The sequence below is a fragment of the Aplidium turbinatum genome, chromosome 10 (assembly GCF_918807975.1).
Source record: "Aplidium turbinatum chromosome 10, kaAplTurb1.1, whole genome shotgun sequence".
Lineage (NCBI taxonomy): Eukaryota > Metazoa > Chordata > Ascidiacea > Aplousobranchia > Polyclinidae > Aplidium > Aplidium turbinatum.
In genome coordinates, this window is record NC_137481.1 from 21,148,379 (window position 1) to 21,169,764 (window position 21,386).

General features: G+C 37.2%; 1 protein-coding gene across 1 annotated transcript; it reads left to right on the forward strand.

Moving 5' to 3' along the window:
- The first annotated feature begins 1,737 nt into the window (after nt 1-1,737).
- Nucleotides 1,738-16,329, forward strand: LOC145778812 (sodium-coupled monocarboxylate transporter 1-like). The gene is made up of 13 exons (XM_082590396.1): nt 1,738-1,786; nt 2,094-2,197; nt 3,904-4,092; nt 6,479-6,544; nt 6,986-7,105; nt 8,431-8,585; nt 10,193-10,333; nt 10,719-10,937; nt 12,287-12,399; nt 13,388-13,545; nt 14,012-14,238; nt 14,986-15,089; nt 15,867-16,329. The coding sequence occupies exons 1-13, from the start codon at nt 1,738-1,740 to the stop codon at nt 16,043-16,045; spliced, it is 1,824 nt and encodes a 607-aa protein (XP_082446522.1). The 3' UTR covers nt 16,046-16,329.
- Nucleotides 16,330-21,386: the final 5,057 nt, after the last annotated feature.

Sequence of the window (21,386 nt, forward strand, 5' to 3'; positions counted from 1 at the left end):
AATAAAAATCAGTCAAAAGAAAACAGCGAACCCTACACTGCGATAAATTCCTTTCTGCTGAAGGCTATGCCGCATAGGCCTGCTTTGTTAAAAAATGGCTGCAAACCTGCAGAACTTTTTTTGGCTGAAGACTTCCGCTCAACCCCTTTTAATTCAAAATAATCAGCGACTTGATTTTAACTTGTTACAAAAGAAGAAAGTAATTATCAGGAAAAACAATCTCTCGATTGCAGTTGGCGATAATGCAATGAGAATAATTTGCTTTAGTTCCAACAAGTCCGTCCCGTTTGCTCGTTGGTTAAGCGCCCCACTCAAGATCAAGCGGCGCTGGTTCGGTTCTCGGGATGGGCGCTTGAGCAACCCATGTCAAGACTGCTCTCCATTCAGCGGCAGTAGGCTAAGTAAGATGTTAGCGAAATAGCCTCATTCAATTGTCACAATAAACTTATTCAATGCGTTAAACGTTATCAAAGCTTTGCCCTCAACTACTTAATAGGCTACTTCAGAAACTCGTGAATGCTCTTCAGCTTTTAGCATGGAGATATCTGTCTGAAAGATTTTCGTACACTTCTAAAAACTACTTATTTTCGTACATCGTGCACTGCTTCCACCATCTAATGCAGTGGTTCTCAACGGGGGCAGTACCGCCCCCCGGGGGGCGTTTTGATTTTGCAGGGGGGGGGGGGGGCGGTATGATTACCTCGGCTTAAGGGAGGGGGGGCGTTTTGATTATTAGGGGCATGGCTGCCTAAAGATACGACCAGATCTGTCACATTTTGAAGAAATTTCCAGATTTTGCCAACTTTGGACGACTACTTAAATGACATTTTTTTTAAATTATATTTTTTCTCCTTCTTTACTGTTTTTCCCAGATGACACAATAAGTTTTAACATCATCAGATGTTGAAAAACAAAGACAATTTGATTTCGAAGATTTTAGTCAGACTGTTAATTTTTCAATTACAGTCTGATTGAGCGTTTTTCAACTTATTTTTTCTCATTCGCTGCTGCTTCCCCAAGGCAACAAAGAGCTTTTACATCATTAAGAGACAGCAAAAAGTAAAAACATTTAAAAAAATGTCAGTCAAACACTAGCATTAGTGGTAATCAAAATCTGCAAAATGTGACAAATCAGGCCGCATCTCCAGGTGGCCATGTTTAGGGGCATTCTGGTTTAAGCCATCTACCGACCAGCGTAACGATTTCGTCGCATCATTGTCTGGATAATCTACTCTACATGCTCGCATGAAAGCCAAACAATTTCTCTTACACCATCGTCATATTTGATTGACCAACCGTTTTGTTTGCAGACGCTATCTATTTAAAATTTCAATTCAGTAATTTTTCAGCATATCACAAAATCTGGTGAGTTCCATTATGATGTAACCACTACTACCAGTATACTGTTTTCATGCTCGCAAATATATATCAGCTTTTCGTAATTAATCGTTTTTGTTGGGGGGTGATAAAATTTTGCCAGTTTATAAAGGGGGCGTTGGGCCAAAAAAGGTTGAGAAACACTGATCTAATGGTATGGCTGAACCTGAAACTCGGTAGCTGTTTTTTGTGCTGTAATCTAATTATTTGTACTGTATATTCTATATTTTCAATATACAGAACAGTAATCCTGCTCTTTTGAAACAAGTACTTTAGCAGCCTACCCAGAACGAATAGAAACAGTTTAGGCGAATTTGATGAATATTTTTGTGAACGATTTAAGAACAATCTGCTTTAAAAATGTCGCAACAAGGCATGTTTGGGACTGTTGACTTGATTATATTTTTTGGTGAGTAAAGTAATCGTAGGATAAACATTAACTACGGTACCACCACTAACTGATTGATCAATGTTATAAAAATATTTTTACAAAAAAAGATCTCATAACATAACTTATACAACATAAGTTGACAAATCGTCTCTATTAAGATATGTTGATTCTACCAATCCATCTCGTGCCTCCCATTGTTATGTGTTCTTATACTCTACGAATGATTTCAGAATTTGTAAAAAAAATTGTAGCATGTGATGTCAATTTAGCAATTTCATATTTATGACAATAGCTTTTATCTAAGCTAATTGGATTTTTCTTGTAGGTATGTTGCTGTTCTCATTAGGAATCGGAGTTTTTTACGCTTTTAGAGACAGAAAGAAAAATTCCATGGAAAACTATTATTTTGGAGGAAAAAATATGTCTCCGGTAAAGTTATTGCACATGTTTGAAGATCTTAGGCCACATTTTATTAACATGATAAAATAAAAGTTAATAGATAACGACAGTAGCGTAGCCAGGAATTTGAAAAGGGGGGGGGGTTTTGACCACCCAGCGGCGGGGGGTCTGGGGGGCCTCCCCCAGAAAATTTTGAAAAATTACTTTGAATTTGGTGCATTCTGAGAGCATTTTCAACAAAAATGTGGGTACGAATATTCCTGTAAAATGGTGCTGTCCGGTAGCATAGCAAAAGGATAAGATCATGCTTTCTTCAGCATTTTTCGGAAATAAAGCTAAGTCTCTATGTTTTCTTGTTGCTAATTCCTGGCTGAGATGTTTGAATATTTGGTATTGGCATAACTCGCTCTTTTAATGCAATTTTGTTTAAAATTAGGCAATTTTTTTTTTTAGACTGAAAGCATCATTCTCAATATCACGACGTCACACGCGTGCCAAAGGGGGGGGTTGTAACCCCCAAAACCCCCCCCTTGGCTACGCCACTGGATAACGACCTAAACCTATATTTCTATTATAAGCTACGCTTTTGTAGTCACAGAAAAAATTAACTTGACGTGTGATGATCATCGAGCATGCCTGCAGCTCTTTTGAAAAACTATTGATACCTACTGTGGTGCCATGCAACCATATAAGTTATGTTTAATTTATCTTCTCTCCAAAAAAAGACATGTTTCTGTATTAGGGCTACCACAACCATCACAATTCATGTTGGATGACGTTCTCTCTCAACAGTTTCTTTTGTCCCTTCTAAAATATTTTTAACGTCGTCACTGGTTCCACGTGCGTCAGCATTATGCTGCAAGCCCATCGGTGGTTTGCATGGGGAATAATGTAGCAACTCAATAACACATTGAACATGTTTGGATTCTATTGTAGCCTACAACAAAATACTTTGTATGGTGCTGTAAGGAAAGGCACAAGCGCACCACTAGCCTTATGAATCGCAGCTTACGAGTATGTTATTAGCCCAAGTTATGTGTGCTTCGTCTTATGACAGAAAAACAAAATGTTCAATCTTTGATTTGACTTTAAATTAACGTTCGTTGTCGTCGTGTGATCCTCTGGGGCTGAGGGTATATCCTTTTACAACCCCAGATTCACGATATTCCGGACTACACTGGAAGACTAATAGAGAGCAGGCAGTTTTTGATTTCATCATCCAGGGCAGGCCGACCTTTTACTTCATTAGGTTGCTTCAAGATGGTACAGTCGTTGATGATGTGGTCTACGGTCTGTTCCTCGGCACTACATCCACTGGAGAAGGAAAAATCCATTCTCCATTGGTGCATGGTTGAGCGGAAAATTCCTTAAGAAGTTAGCCTTAATAAGCAGGATGTAAACATTTATGGGTTGCACCAGAAATTTAATTGTTACTAAGAACTTGTTGACAATCATTTTGCTTAAAGGAAGGGAAATTTTTGCATTAGCTTTTTGTACGGAACTTTCTGGTTCCCTGAGCAAGACACACATTGATGATGAAACTTAATTTGATAATTGTTTTTTTTTTTTTTTTGCAAAACTAGTCTAACTAGTTTTTCTACATATGACTAATTAATTAGCATATAAACAGATAAATTGTTTTGTTTATCCGTTTATAGTTCAACAAAGTCACCTTTCTGGTCAAATCACTTGACAAACATATGTTTCGAAAATGAAACAGAGATTATTTGTTTCAGGTGGCAGTTGGTTTGTCTCTTGCAGTGTCGTTTATTTCTTCGATTGCAATCCTCGGCTACCCGAACCATGCCTACGTGTACGGATCGGTGGTGATTTGGTTTGGCGTGAGCACCATAGTGCAAGTCGTCATTGCTTGTCTTTATTACATACCGCTCTATCATCGATTGCAACTTTGCTCTGTATACGAGGTAAAATGACATTAAAACGGTAACTTGGCGTACGTTTCGCCAGCAATTAAATGTGTCCTTCGTTCTTAGTTAGAGACTAATTTTTGCAGCTTATGAACAAGTCAGCCTACAATACCAAGGTTAGCCAAACATTATACTACCTACGTGATTTTATTGGGCTATAATAATAGTTCACGAAAATGGTTCACAACATATGCAGAACAAATGTGGCAACCTCGTTTATTTGAATGTTGTTTACCCGCGCATGTGTATGCTGAATAGGCAACAGGCATAGCCTACTTCAAAAGATTATCTGTAGTATTTATGTATAAGTTAGACTACCGGTACCGATTGTGCTTTCTTCCTCAACGCAATGAGGATAAGTTGGTTAATAATGTGGTGACATCGCAAATGATACAAAATTGAAAATAAGTTCTATTGCTAAAAGACAATAGCCGTTAATGCAACAATAAATAAACTAGGCTATAACCTAATATTATTATTCTATGCACTACTGGCCACTGAATACAGTGTTTCTCTTGAAATGTGTTGATTTGCTGGATAAGTGGAATTTTATTCAACTTAATCTTGTCGCTTCTTCGTTTGCAAACCCAAGTTTGCTTACCAAGTGAGTCATCAAATCTGACAGCACGCATCATGTAAAATCCTGAGTTACATGGAAGAGATTACTTTGAGCACACAGTCCAGACACAACATTACCCCTTTTTTGTTTTATCTCTTTGATGGTTAGAAATAGCAAATAAACCCAAATGTCAACACAAATAGGCAATGTTAAAACAATGTTAAACAGCAAGGGATGTTTGAGTAACGCCAGCTAAGATGTCAAAATCTAACGTTTCCTTGTGACACTATCTTTCATTCACGTACTGTAGCTTAAAGATTAACCTATCGCATCGCAGGTAGCTCAGGTTATAATCTATTTTGCGTCACACTTTTCTCAATAGACTTTATGCCTTTAAATCAGGGATTTGTGCCTTTAAATCAGGGATTTGTGGAGTTATTACAAGACCAAACTCACTGCCAAGAACGGGGTGAGTTAAACAAAAGTGTTGCCAGGTGTTCGTCAATTTTCCAGTTTAGATTGTTTGCTATTCACACCACCAAAATTTTCCGATGGTGCTACTACCTAACCCGCTAAGCTCTAGCGCAAAAGGTTTTTCTGTCTATTGATTGACGGACACTGGAACCAAAAGCTTCTTGATTATAAAGTCTATGCTTCTTCCAATGAACATCCCACCTGAATGAAGACATAACGTCCATTTTACACGTAGTGATTCTACTTTTTGCAGCTGAAAAACAGGGTCTTTATGCGACTAATTGTATGAAACATAAACACAAAACATTGTGCAGGATAAACTTAACCTAGTTCTTTCATCCAAATCACCATGACACCAATGCTTATAAATCGTTCTTCTTTCACCAAAGGAAATGAAATAGAACGTCTGACGGTCAAACTGGATGACAAAAACATATTTGGCTGCTCTTTAATAGCATCTTGGTGAAATCCGGGCAAACATAAGTAGGAGAAGTTATTTAGGGATAATAGTGTAGCCTGCGTTTTTGGTAGGAACATTGCATTAGGCTACTGGACGCGCAGCTACGCTTTTCCAGAAACGTTAGAAGGGTCAATTGTCAGTTTGACAAGTTCGTCTTGCTACAAACTTGCTTTCAACAAAACACCTTGAATTAGCCTACATACAAACCAATTTCACTCCTCTATAATCTATAATTCTATATTACCTATAAAAAGTACAATATTTTATACATTTGGAGAAAACGTAGCCTAACCCTCTTAGGCTAGTCTAACGGATAAGCCAAAAGCGGATGTGCTTTTCCATCTCCATGATTTAAAATCACTGTTTTTTTAATTTCACATGATGTGATGAAGCACACGATATAGAACTTAATCACTAAAAAAAAGCCCTGCAGTTATTTTAGTTTTCTCACCAGATAAAACCAAAAAATAGTAGATAACTTTTCCAAGCTGATCTGTTTTCATTTTAACTTTAATCTAATCGTAACGTAGTTTCTTGGTTTTATCAAAACCTAATTTGCCTGACGACGTTTTAATCTTTTGATTGAGTTGGAATGACTTACAAACATGGTTTTGTTCAATTTATATTTTTAAGCTTTACCAACAAACTGATGTTGTCGACTGAAAACCACTCTTTTAAAAAGTGCAGTTTTTGACATATGGGATGCACGACTGCACGTACCATCTCTTTTGTACAGTAACATGAAAATTTTGCTTATCTACAACATAAGCTTTGCTCTCTTAGGTCAGAAATAAATACACTGTGAATTTGTATGTAAAATAAAAGATTTTTTACGTAAAATAAACACAAGCTTGGTGCTTTTCGATTAATTTCTTTCATTATTTTTTCAGTATCTTGAAATGCGCTTTGGCGTTGGACTTCGCAAGTTATCGTCATTATCCACCATCTTTAGTATGGTAAGTTTCTATTTAAGTCCATCCAGCATTGTTTTTGTGTCATTTTCAAGTTTACGCCTAATTGTCAGGCAGTGTTGATGTAATTGATCCTCTTGCCATGTTTAAGGTTCCGTACCAAAGTATATTCACTTGCCTTGCAGAAGTCACCCGGCTCGTTGAAGTTTTTTCATTTTGCTTGAACAAATTAATGTTTTAAGTAAAGTGAGATATGTCAAATAAAACTATTGGTATTGAACTGAACGTTTTTAATTTGTTAATTCAACAACATCGTGTTAATAATGGCTTCGCTAAGGGTGAGAGCATTGAACTTAATACACTAAAATAAAGCACCAATGCGTTTTAACAACAAGTTTGGACAATCGGTTGTTTTGAGGTTGTCACAGTAGGCCTGCTACATTTGTTTCTAACGGCTTCTAACTTATCTACGTTCCTTTTTTTCAGACGTTTTACATGAGCATCACTCTCTATCTGACGACGCTAGCTTTAAACGCTCTCACTCCACTGAAAGTCGAATGGAGCATCATTATATCTGCAGGGATTTGCACTTTGTATACAAGCTTAGTAAGCGTTGATATTAATTATCATACTTTACGAGATGTTTAATATATTATATTATCTAACAAAATTATCTGTTATGTTTCAGGAAAGTGTAGACCAGAAACGGGGAACATAGGCTATGGCTCAAGGGCAATAACTCAATGCTACTTTAGCTGCCCAATTATGTGGCCCTTGTTGTAGCCAATTGTAAAAACTGAATTAGTTTTAGTTTAGCGCCGAAAAAACAAACGGCGATTGGGCTTTTTATTTACAATTGCAATATTGTTATTTTGTATTTATTGGTAGCCTACTATTGACATCACATTACCCTACATCTCATTGCAGTTCAAATTTAAACGATCCTATTCGGTAATGAAAACTCGCATTTAGCCCGTAGCGCCCAAGAAAGAAACTCAAAATTTCTGAATTTTTTTTCAAAAAGGCATAGTGCAACCAACACAGAATATTTAAGGATAAAATTTTTGAAAATATGCAACATTGGGCTATAGAGGGTCAATTAAAAGTTGTTTTTTTTTCCATTTTTTTCACAAATATTCAATATACTCTTCCGATGCGATTTCCAAAAATTGTTGTTGGATCCTAGCATAGGGCGGGGGCTAAATTCAAAACGGCTAAAAATAAGAAAAGAAGATTAGTGTGAAAAGCAATAACAAATGGTGCGAATAAACTTTGTTCTTTTAAATGTAATGACGATGTATGAAGACTTACAGTATTATTTGCCTGATTTGAAAAAGTTAATTCGTGAATTAACATGTTGAACATGTTTCCTCATTTCAAACAAATTTACTTTTTCTCTGATGCGATTGGGCAAAGTATTAATGGCTTAACTCTCAAAATATCAAAAAATGTTTGAATAGGCTACTCAATATGCAAAATTATCTTTAGCATTTGCAGCACACTTCAGAGATAGTAAAGATTGAAATGTCGACTTTCAATGTTTGTGTTTATTCATTCAACCTTCTTGTTGAGAGTATTTCATATTGTATAGATGAAATAAAATTGCAGGAAAAGTTTAATTTACTTAGAAATGTGCTTCAAAACAAAAATCTTGTAATATTTGTCAAATTTTGCCTGTTAATTGTTTCATCTGACCTGTTACTATACAATTGAAAATCATAAACATGGATGTCTAGGATGTGTAGGATTTGCATATTGGGTAGTTTGAATAGGCTACCCAAGCTATTAGCAATTTTTCATTCCTTGAGGTAACTTGTTTGTTTTTTGCTCTGAAGACCAGTGGCTTTCATTGCTACCGGATGCCATAATTTCAACGGTTCTGGCCTTCACAAAGGTTAAAGAAAATTGATCGAAAATAAATATGCTTTCAGGGAGGTATGAAAGCAGTGGTGTGGGCTGATGCCTTTCAGGCTGTGATCATGGGAGTTGGTTCTGTGGCAGTTTTCATAAAAACCACAATTGCAGTCGGAGGGTTAGAACAACTTACTGAAGCTCTTGAAAGGGGTGGAAGAAACACGATATGGAAGTAAGTATTGGCTAGTATAGCCCACTTTAGTTTTGTTGTGACCGCAGGTTTAGTAGGGTACAGGGTCGTGTGAGCATCATCTCTCCCCCCTCCGAAATCCACTAGTAGGACTCTATGTTTAGTGATGTTTTTAAAAGTAGAACCAAAAAGTGGTTATAACGGCAAATTCTTTTAATGTGGCAAAAATTTTTACATTCATTATGTTAGCAAAGAGTAAACAACTTTTAAGATTTTATAGAAAATAATAGTTTATAAGCTATGTCGACAAAAAAAGTTGGAAAAGGCCCAGAGTTTTAACAAAGTAAAATTTGTAACATAAATAAATAACGCAAAACTTAATGTCCAAATAAATGAAACAGAAAGAAGGTGTGGAGGGTTTTGCCCCCCAGAAAATTTTGACAAATTTAATCTTGTTTTGGTCACTTTTTTTAGGCATTTTTAGGAGCAATATTGTTTTTATCAAGATGCACAATTTGTCTGTAATCAAATTCATCAAATTAAAATTGAATTGGGGTAAAAGTTTTGTTTAAAATTCAAGTTAGCCTACCATTTCAAAATTTTTTTATTCACAACCACAGAAGGATTTCAATAATTTATTTCTTGAAAGTTTGTACACTCTATAGGCTACAGTCTATAGCGTGTTGTAGCCTTTCAGTAGGCTAAAACTTGGAATATTTTATCTGAGATGTACCCACCTTCACAGATAATATTTTCACTTATCTCGATTCACATTGAAATTTATCAATTTAATTATTATTAATTAACTAAGCTATTTAAACGGAACAGTGTTTACTTCGAGATATTGCATCATTTTGTTCATTTTTTTTTTTTGACACAAAAAACTTTTCACTCCCTTTGGCTAATCCTCAAGTATGATTGCCCAATATCGCCGAGATGAACGAAATGTGGTGGAGTGAGCGAAGCGAGCAAAAAATTTTTACAAAAGTGTAAAAAAAATTGTAAAATTACAAGCCGAAACACGCTGCACGAACTAAATATGAATGAGCCCCTAATTAGAAGTAGGCCCCCACTCGGGGGTTTGGAAAGCAGTAAATACGGCTTTGCATGATTTAGTTAGCTATTGTAGCTTTTGTCAGCTTAGTCAAAAAAGTTAGCTATTGTTAGTTAGCTATTGTAGCTTAGTCAAAAAACATTATTAGACAGGCTAAAGTGAGTTGGCCCCTAATCGACCGTAAACACGGTTAACACGGCCCTGGTAGGATATCATCTTTTAATGTTCAGTTTGCTTAAAGGTTATATGCTCATATTTCATTATATGCATGCATGAAGACAGAATGAGACTATTCACCAGACATCTGATTATAAAAAATTCCTTACCTTATGATGACTGCAGGCTATAGGCTATTACAGGTTGTTGAAAATGATAACCAGCATCATTTCCGATGTTTTTGTCATCGTTAGTCAGCACGACTGGCTTTATCAAAGGGCCAAAACAAGTAGAAACTATCTGTTGACTACCAATGGCGCACAACAGATGACAAAATTATACACATCACAATACTTGCTGGTCTACGGCCTAACTGAACTAATCTGTTCACCAAAAGTTCATAATATTTTAAACCCATTTTTGATAATTGTCTTTGTAGCTTCAACCCAGACCCTCAGTTGAGTCATACATTTTGGACGATATTTGTGGGAATGGGTCTTACTTGGACAAAGGCCGCGTGTGTGACGCAAGTGTTCACCCAAAGATACACCACCTGCAAAACACTAAAAGATGCAAGGATGTAAGACAAGGATATTTATATGCCCACTATTATTGTTTTAGGAAAAAAAAAATATATGAATTGCTTTCTCGACTCATTTTTCTTGAAATAATTGTTTTAGTGAAACAGGAAATCTATGTCTTTCAAACCATTGATTTCTTTCCATATGTCATCATAGCTATTTTCGAAAACATTTTGGAGTTTTTTCATTTTGACCTACAGTAGCCTATTAGTCTTGATTGAATTCAACACCAGTACATCAACACCTTAACTTGAAGTATTTTGCAAACTTATATGAGGCGAGTTGCATTATGTGATAATCTGTTATTTATTGCAGTGGTTAAAAATTTAATTTACCCATTATTATTTTAGATTTATTTTTGCTTTAACCTCAACTTTGCTTCAGAGCTTTGATTATAGCAGCTATTCCAATGTCACTGCTGCTGATCATTGGTGCTTTAAATGGACTTGCTATGTATGCATATTTTGAAGGCTGTGATCCTTTCACACAAGGAAGAGTAGAAAAAATTGATCAAACAATTGCGTTGCTGGTGGGAGAAATATTTGAAAATACACCAGGACTGGCAGGACTGTTTGTCTCTGCTGCTTACAGTGGAATGTTGAGGTATGTAGCTAACAGTCTGTAACAGTGGTTTGTGTCTCTGGGACACACATAGAGAGAGAGAGGGACGAGATGGGAGACGAGAGAGAGAGAGACGTAGGTTTGTTTGCCTTTCATATGATAAAGTCAAATACATTATGAAATACTGTTATATTGTAATCCAGCTAATATGAGCTTGCGCAATCCAAAACTTTGTTGTTGTATGAAGATTATATATTTCGTTTTGTATTTTTAAACTGTACGTTTATTAATTATATTTATTTGTTTTTCTCTTTTAAACTTTGTTGGTGCTCTCCAGTGGCGGCTCGTGGTCTCAAAACATGGGGGGGCTGCATCAACCAGTAGGCTAACCTAATATAAATAATTATAAACCTGTACCGGACTGAGGTATAAATGCACTGAGTTAAGGGTAGTAACACAGTAACATGTTCTTTTAATTGGCTGTCGTTTAATGTTTTTATCATTTAAAGTAAACTTTTGATAATGGCTTGAATGTGGTCAAGTTTAGGTGGTCACCAGATGGAGCTAGTACTATTTTGGGACTTGGTATTAACTTAGTTGGTTAGATCTATACTTGTGCTTTCCAACGATAGCAAATTTGTTGAAATTGAACAACAAATGAATAAATGGGAGACAATTTCCTTCAGGTGTTTTTCAGTGCCTTTCCACCCCGTACTTCCTCCTTTATAATAGTCTATTCCAACCTGTGTGACGTACATGACGTCATCAAAGAGCACCAATAATTACAGTAATTGGCTTTACTTTACATCAAAACTAGTCTGTCTCGGTGACTTCTCAAAACACAGATCAAGTAAAGTAACCTACGATCCCTTTACCTAATCACCGATAGCTTCCACACGCTTAAACTAAAAATTTACGAGAACCAAAGTTGGAATCCCTGACCAGGGTCTGTTTTATTTGCAGTCCCCACAGCGCTTGTTCAGTGATGCTAGAAAACTTTTTTCTGAAAAACCTACGTCATAAAAAAAAGAACAAGCAACACCGGACCTGCAGAATTTGCAGACCCAGAGTTGCCAATTAATTTTTGTAACACAAATTTTTAATATTAAGAGTTTTTTTAATTTTTCAAGCGAAATAAATTAAAAAAACATGGCAAAACTATCTATATGTAATATAATTCACATATGCACAAAAATGTTGGGGGGGCTGCAGTCCCGCAGTCCCTTATGACGAGCCGCCACTGGTGCTCTCATACAAATGAGATCCCAAGTTATTGTTTATGTGGCGGGTAGGCTACGTAAATTTTGCACTGTCACTGAAGTTAAACAAGTTCTTTCATTAATTTTGTATTTTCCTACTCGAGCAGAAATAATAGCATCATTCTTTTGCAGCTCAGTATCTTCTGGAATTAACGGTCTTTCAGCTTTAATTTTGGAAGACTTTATTGTCGTGTGGAAGCCCAACATGACAGAACGTCGTCGCATTGTGATTAGCAAGTTTTTAGGTTAGCCTATCGTTTTGCCTTTATCTTCTCCTCGCAACTTCTTTATTTGTTAGTTGTATGTAGAGCCAACTCAAGAGACCCGACGACCAGGACCATAGTTTGAAGGGATCACACATTATAGACTTTTGCGTTTCAATAGCAACTCATTGTCTTTTGTTGCTGAAGTTCACTGCCGATTTGTAAAAAAGTGACTTTTTTCTCATGTGTAGGCCTGGCCCTAGGCCTACTACTTTTCAATCTACGTATGCAGTCTAGCGTTTTAGGCTACGTATTATTTGTGTAATTTCTATAAAGAGATTCTATTTTAAGAAAAATATTCTAAGGACCCCAATAGCGGTGAATCAGGTTGTCAAGATTTTTCAGAAGAGTAGGCTATTAGGCCAACTATACTTGTTTTATTATTTGAGTAAAATATATCCAAATAGTTTTGTAGTTCAGTTGTTGCATTTTTAGCTGAAATTTTGTAAGGGCTTGTAACCACAAATAGGTGACTTTGTTGAAATTTAAGGAAAAATTGCAGCAATTTGTTATTCTTGTGTTGAACATTTACTGAGCTTGATAGCCGTAGCAGTTGCTCCACCCAGCAAAGTTGCAGTAGCTTGCTTCGTTTTTTTTTTTGCAAGAAATTCACGTTGGAATGTTTTAAGTCTTTTAATCTTTAAATCTATTTTCAATCTTACAAAACTTCAAATCACAAGCCTGATTGTCAGAAGCTTCATAGAGAGTAGTTTAATACTGCAGCAAAAGGACATTTAAGAAGCAGCAAATAAATATTGGTGAGCTCGCGGGCATACGAAACTCTGTCCGTTGGCTTCATGGCTTGTATTTGGATCTTGCCAAAGTCAAGTAATAAGTATCATTTTCGTGGTTTGAGAAATTCCCACTTGCCGTTTTATAGTTTTGATAATGCACTGCTTATAGGCCCATGTGTTTTGTTTTTTGTTGCATCTCCACGATATACTATTGAAACCAGCGCATTTTCTTTTAGGATTTGGATTGGGAATTTCCGTAACTGCAACAGCTTTCCTGATCGGAATACTTGGGACCACTGTTGTACAAATAGCTGTAACTGTGGTTAGTTTGTTTGCTGGACCAATTTTAGGCATTTACACCGCTGGGATGTTTCTACCATGGACAAACAACACTGTAAGTTGATAGACAAACAACTGAGTTAGGCTTCATGTAAAATCGCACATTTTCTTATTAGTTACATCTGGTAAGCGTTGGAAAACAAACGAAGTAGTGCAACACTGCTTCTCAACACCTACCAAAACTTGTAAACTACACACAGTAGCGTTGACAGGGTGATCCAGGAGGTAGCCTACTGTTGGACCCGGGCCAGAGATGATTTTAGGGTTCATAACCTTTTTAAGGGGACGAGAAACTTGAAGAAACCACCGCATATTCTCTGGGTAAAGTGTCCATTTTCTCAAAAGTGTCTTAATTTTGGGCCAAAGGATCTCATTGGTACCGGGCCCAAATTATCCTTTCAGCTGCCCTGGTTACCCATTCCAAATATTTACATAAGCTGCATATTGGTGAAGGCTTAAGCCCGACGATTGTCGATTACTTTAAAATATGAAGCTACATGTAGGCTACACTTTTAATTTAGGGAGCCACCTTTGGTTTGATATCCGGTCTTGCCATGAGTGCGTGGATTACGATTGGTGGAATTGTTTATGGACCAAATCCAGCCAAAAATATGAAACTTCCTCTTTCTATTGATAATTGTCCCCTAGCAACCACAATTGCAATGTACGATGGGAATGCATTGAAATCAACTTGGACAAGTTTCATTGAAAATGCTTCGACAGTCACAAGCCCTCTTGAAAACCCCAGGTTTCTTTTCAACTAAGTTTGTTTAAATTAAACGTTGTTATTGCAGAAAACGTTACTTTAAAATGGTCAACTCGTAAGATTTTGTGATAATAACCTATGTTAAAATGACAACTGGTAAAAGATGTAGTTTTGTAGCAATTTTTGATGTACCGAGTCGGCTTTACAATTACCAGTAACGAGCTTGCATAACATTTTTTTTATGATGAGTAGAACTGCTTGAAACAAAATTATGGCAAAAGTTTTTAGACACACCATTTCGTGTTGTTTTAAATCAAGTTTCCTAGAAGCCAAAAGCGTCGATTTGTTTCGATTTACAAACAATTTATGTTCAACGGGAGCGTAAAACAAAACTACCGCCTGTGCTTTATTATCTATCGTGGAATGGCATGAAAACGAAACTGCAAAAGTCCTAATCGTAAATCTCAATTTGTAAAAAACGAAGTAGCAAACAAATTAAAACCACAAAAGGTTCACAACTGCACCTCTGTCAAATGAAATTCAAACAAATGAAACAAACATAACTTAGTCTTTTATTTGTCAAGGACACTGGCTTGTGGTCCTTAAAAGTAGGCTACACAGCATTCAGCAACCTATTACGAAGCTAGTTTATCTACTAGGCTGCGTACCGTAGGTCACTATGAGCTAACCCCGTAATGAATGAGAGCGGGAATTTATGTTACCGAATGATTTTTTATCTTCCAGGTATTCTCCAAATGAAATTAACCTTTTTCTGCCATTATTTTTTAGGCCGGCTATTGCTGATAGCTTCTATTCCTTGTCATATTTATATATTGGATCTATTGGGTTTTTAACAACTTTGCTTGTGGCCGTTTTTCTTTCATTTGTTACAGGTTCGTATTTGTATTACGCCAAGATTAGGTTACGATATCATACACCAACCTTTATCACTTTAAAAAATTGTTTTTATTGATTTGTTGTGCGCTCTTTTAAATGTTGTATGGTTGTTGCTGACCTCAGATGGTGGTTTTCAATGATTACTTTAGCGGTTTAAGAACTGGACAACTGGTACGGTATCCAGGCCAGGTAGGCTATACATAGCCTACAGTATCTAAATTAGTCTGGTACCCTTGATCCAAGCCTAGTGTTATTTCTTAGGCAATAGACCTACTATAGTTGCACGTCGAGACAAATAGAAGCAAACGATGCAACATCTGCTTGTATGTCGTAACTTAATCGGAAAGGAAAATGCTTAAAGACTTGGCTGAGTTCAGCGAAAGAGAGAAAGCTTGCGACACACGAAAAATGCCTCTCTTCCACATTAATAAAAATGTTACTTAATGTATGTATTGTATAATGTTTGTAAAAAATGACTTCTTTAATTGAATTGATAAATAATTAATACATCAACCGACGTAGCTTGCATAGGCTATAGCCTACTACGCAGCCTAATAAAGTACTATAATACACACAGTTACACATAACAATTAGCATATGAATATGATTGTAATTAGCCTATGATTATTTGTAGCCTACAATAGGTCTATAAGCCTATACAAATTGCTGTGCGTAGGGTATTGTATAGCCTAATAGCTTACTTTAATTAAAATTGCTGTAGACACTTTGCAAACTTGTTGATAGGATAAGTTATGCTTCTATGACATTTCTAGGCAAAAATGATCCAAAGAAAATGAATCCTGAATTATTTGTTCCGTTTGTGGATAACTCGTACCTTCCAGAAAAAGTTAGGAAATTCTTTCGCTTAGGAGTGCCGGAAAGAACGGAAAAAACCGAAATCAAAGAAAAGGAATCGCTGTGTCAAAAACAAGACTCTCCAAACCTTTCTTAAAGACACAAAATGTTCCTGTTTTATCGCTTGCATCTTGCCATAAAAACAAATAGAGAACAGATTTGCATCTATGCTGTGCTGCATGGCACTTTACGCTTTTATGAATACGCTTACGCTTATGTGAATCGTAGAACAGCAGTTTAATTTGACTTCGTTTTGTTTTCATTGTCAGTATGAATCTGCAGGCTCTTCTATTTTTTTTGTGTCTTTAGTAAAATCAGCTAAGCCTACTTTTCTCCTGCTAAGTGCTAACGATTAATACTTTGGAAAGGTGTAGTGGTGTAGCCTGCTATAGTCATACTAAAATGCTTTTTACTTTGTTTGTTTGTTTATCTTTATCCTGCATTGCGGGAAAGCGGACTTGAGCGCTATGCATCGGTGTGCGCCTTCCGACGTACACCTGACCCACGCTGCAGCCGACGGCAATGTCTGTTTCCTGTTGTCTACTCTACTTATGACTTAAATTATTAGTAGCCTACTACCCATTACTCGAAATGGATAGAGGCAATTATCGTAAAGTGTTTTGCCCAGAGAAACAACAGCAAGTGCAGGTGGCTGGAGTCGAACATGCAGGCTCTCGACTGCGAGCCCAACACGCTAACCACTCGATCACTGCTATTGTAGCCTATTATAGCCTATTATAGCCTACTGTAGCCTATATCCAAAATAATAGTCTGGCTTCGGAAAATCCCGAAAAAAAAGTCAGTTTAATAAGAAGTGTAGCATTATTTTAATCCAGCAATCCTCAGACAACCTGAAAACGTTGAATTTCAAAGAAATCATCGAAGTGTCTGTAAAAATGTTTTAGCAAAGCAAATGCAATAAACCAAAACGACGATTTACGAGAGAAGCTTTCTTAAAATAATTTGGAAAACGCAATATCAATGAGCAAGCAAGTATCGGACGAGCTTGGTGTACCATAGTTGTCATCAAACAACTAACAGGTTGTCCTGTGTCTAATCAACAAGCAAAAAAAATTGTGAAGAAAATTAAAGCATTAACAACATGATATCCAATAGCTTTAACAGGGGGTCCAGGCGGTACTTTTGGACTCTGGCCCGGAATAAATTTAGGGGTCCGTAATCTTTCCAAGGGGATCGGAAGTTTGAAGAAACTACCGCGTATTATTTAGATGCGGTGCGTTCCCCCAAAAATGTCTTGGTTAAAGGCCCAAAAGATCACATTGGTACAGGGCCCAAATTATCCTCTTAACGCCCCTGATGGTGACTAATCATCACGACATCGTGAACGTCATAGCAAATAAATTAAAATTTGGTTTGTATTTTAAGAAATTGCCATTTTTAAATCGGACTATATGAAGAATCGTAATTAAATGATATGAGATGTTCTACTGGTGCAAATTAAGCTAAACTATCACAAGATGTATACAGTGACAATCTGCTTTTATTCCGACGTTTCGTCAATCAGACACGACTGACTTCTTCAGGGGGCTAGACCAGGTAGTGACTACCTGTCTAGCATGGCAAAACACAGGACATATTGCTGAAAACAACTAAACATGCAAAATGAAAATTCAACTTCTGGACAAAAACTTATCGCGCGCAAAGTTTGAAATAAGTTAGAAAAAAGGGGGACTTAATTGCGATCAACAAGAAACTTAAATAACAACAAGATAGGAGAGTGAACGGCATGAGTCATGAATCGAGTTTTGTACGCACTACTGCACAGCAGTGGCGTAACTACCCATTGGATCTTGTGGATAAATCCAGGGGCGGCACGTTGCTAGAGGGCGGCAAAATGTGATAACCTTTTAAAGTTTAAACGAACAAAGCAGTCACATTAATTTATTCTCGGAGAGACTCAGACTTAAACGACCTAAGTTAACACTGATCTAAGTGAAGCCAAAAAATTAAACAAGTTATGCCTAACCATGGCCATGGCCTAACTTATAAACTAAGTAATTTGCAACTTTTTTAGATTGTGCCTCACCATGTGGTATTTGTGACGGTTTAATGATACTCATGCTGTCAGGGGCGCCGGAACGATTTTTCACTGGGGGGCAGGATTATGGGCACTTTTGTTGCTGAAAGGGCTTAGAGGGCACTTTTGTTGCTGAAAGGCCCATTTGTTTTTTATAGTTTTTAAATAACATATAGCGATAATGCTCATCTTTCAGCTCATTATCAAGTAATGATACAAGTGTCCGGTATAGGCCTACAAAGAACAATGGCACGGAAGGGCATCATGCTATGTTACAATGATGTCTCTCTTTGTAGGTATCATGGCTGATACAGCCCTCGATGTACAATGATGTTCCAGTTTGATCGATCTCGTGCGTCTTGCCAAATTTTAGTAGGGTTTTTGATTTGTGGTTGAAACTTGTGCAAAAATGTGAATCTTTGAGCTCCTCTTGATCGTTTTCCTATTATTTTTCCACTTAAAGATAAATCTTCAAGTTTGCCTTTCCTTATGCTGTGACCCAAGAACTTCAGTTGACGCATTTCTATAGATCTCATTATCTGCTGCAATCTGTTGAAGAACTGCTTTGTTGGTTCGAAAAGCTGTCCATGGAATTTTAAGAATTCTTCGGTAAAACCACATTTCTGCAGCTTCAAGCTTTTTTCGGGTTTTTGTTGTTAGATTCCAGGTTTCACATCCGTACATCAAAATTGATCAAACAAAGCATTTTAACAAACGAATTTTTAAAGTTTTGGAGAGCTTTCGATCTTTAAAGATTTTTGTCATGGTATTGAAACTCGACTTTGATAATGCAATGCGTCGTCTAACTTCTTCTTCACATCGGGTGCTTGGATTCAGTATTGAGCCCAAATAATTGAATTTTTGAACCTGTTCAATTTTGTTATCATTGCAGTACACGCAAATTGTTGGTTCAGGAAGACGTTTCGAGACTGCCAGAGTTTTAGTTTTGTTAATGTTTATTTTTAGTCCATATTTTTCACTGGATGTTTGAACTGCATCTAGTAAAATTTGCAAACCACATTGTGACGTTGCAAGCAAGACTGTGTCGTCTGCATATCGAATGTTATTTATTTTTATAATGATATAATGATGATTATGATGATGTAACCTACTGTGATAGAGAATTTTGTGTCGTGAATATTATGTTAAGGTAAAAATAAAAATTTATAAATAGGCTGAATGGGAATAGCAGAAATTGCTATATTGCAAAATGTGCAGTAGCTTACATGACCTTAAAAGGGCACCATTGCCCCCCCTGCTCCCCCATCCACAGAAAAATTGAGGGCAGAGGGGAGGCATTTGCCTCCCTGCCCCCCCCCCCGCTTCCCGCGTCTCTGCATGCTGTTGAAGTAATGATAGAATTTCGGTTGTAACTTGTAAGCTATAGCATTGTTCAGTCAATTTAGCTTTGGTACGGTAGTTAAGTTCAGATTAGTTTTAAGTTTATTTCACTTTCGGGAGGAGACAGGAATGGACCGTGAAGTCATCGAGTCAACTGCTAGTCTGCCACCTTTACTATCTGTCTGTGGTAGATAGAGGGGATTCCTCCATCTTCATGTCTGAGGATGAGTTAGGTTAGTGAAAGGTTTAAAGTTTCAGGTCTGAAATAGATCACTTAGCTTAACTCAGCAAATTTACAATTATGGCTAGGCATGGCCACCTGGAGATGCGGCCTGATTTGTCACATTTTGCAGATTTTCATTACAGCTACTCAGGCCCGGATTAAGGTCAAATGGGGCCCCTGTGCTAATGAATTTTATGGGGCCCTTACCAGCTTACGTGGAGCGTAATGGAAGTAAGCTGGTTTCGCTTGCAGAGGAAACCGAGCCTTGCTTGGGTAAGTTAGATAACTTTGAAATAGCTTGTGATCGATGATTAAATAAGCATGTGCAAATTAAGTCAACAATGTTTACGTTATAATGGATGCAAAATCACACACATTAAATCAACGAAACCGTGCAAGGGAAAACATTGTAGCAAGGGACCACTGTTTGGACGGTACTGCACACTGCACTGCAAATTGCAATGAAAGGTTATTCTGAATTTCTATTCTAAACTGCTCTTTCGGCCACTACTAACTACCAATAGGATTTAGAAAACTAACATGAAATTCAGCCGAACGACTTTTTTCTGTCTTTCTTTGCTGCAAAGTCTGTAAGGATGGCATCCAAATTGAGAAGTCGCAGTTTATCACACTCTATGCCAACGGTGGGCAAACTGCGGCTCGCCAGCCGCATGCGGCTCTTCAACATAAATTTTGTGGCTCTTGTATTGAATCGTAATATTACAAAAAAATTAAGATTATACTTTACAAATATATCATCTCGGACTGTCAACAAAGCAGTGGCGTACCTAGGGTATAGCAGGTATTGCTCGAGCCATAGGCGCCACATTGATAGGGGCGCAAAAATCGGTTGGTATAAATTAAAATTTGTTACTTAGCTTATAGTCTGGGAGCCTACGACAGAAGATTTCACCCCATAAGGTACAAAAGGTTTGACCCCTTGAAGTTACTGGGGTCAACCATGTCACTCACAAAAAGTATGGAAGATTGACCGCACCGGGTGGATCTGGACCCTAGAGCCCCCTAAAAAGCCCAAAAAGGGGGTTAATTTCACCCCATAAGGTACATGGACCAAACTTGGTGAAAACGAAGTTCTATGTCAGGACATCACAAAAATATCAAATCTAACAATATTTTCGAGTGGAAAGGTGATGTAAGACTCCCCCCAAAGTGACCCCCCAGAGGGTTAATTTCACCCCATAAGGTACATGGACCAAAGTTGGTCAAAACGAAGTCTTATGTCAGGACATCACAAAAATATCAAATCTAACAATATTTTCGGGTGGAAAGGTGATGTAAGATGCCTTCAAAGTGACTTCCCTTAATGTGACCCCCTCGGAAGGTTTATTCCACCCCATAAGGTACATGGACCAAACTTGGTCAAAATGAAGTCTTATGTCAGGACATCACAAAAATATCAAATCTAACAATATTTTCGGGTGGAAAGGTGGTGTAAGATGACTTCAAAGTGACTTTCCTTAATGTGACCCCCTCGGAAGGTGTATTTCACCCCATAAAGTACATGGACCAAACTTGGTCAAAACGAAGCCTTATGTCAGGACATCACAAAAATATCAAATCTAACAATATTTTCGGGTGGAAAGGTGGTGTAAGATGTCATCAAAGTGACCCCCAGAGGGTTTATTTCACCATAGAGTACATGGACCAAACGTGGTCAAAACGAAGTCTTCTAGGGCACCACAAAATATCAAATCTAACAATACTCTCAGTTGGAAAGGTGATAAAAGACCTACCCAAAAGTGAATCTCCTCCTATAGTTTAATTTACTTCATCCCTTTCTCGAACCAACCTTGGTGTAACGAAAGTGCTATGCCA

What these genes read in the sequence shown, in the direction of transcription:
- LOC145778812 (XM_082590396.1), top strand. Translation starts at nt 1,738, where the DNA reads ATGTCGCAACAAGGCATGTTTGGGACTGTTGACTTGATTATATTTTTT. An exon ending in GGAAGAAACACGATATGGAA is followed by an intron (nt 8,586 to 10,192) that starts GTAAGTATTGGC and finishes TTGTCTTTGTAG; the next exon opens with CTTCAACCCAGACCCTCAGT. An exon ending in TTTTCTTTCATTTGTTACAG is followed by an intron (nt 15,090 to 15,866) that starts GTTCGTATTTGT and finishes TGACATTTCTAG; the next exon opens with GCAAAAATGATCCAAAGAAA.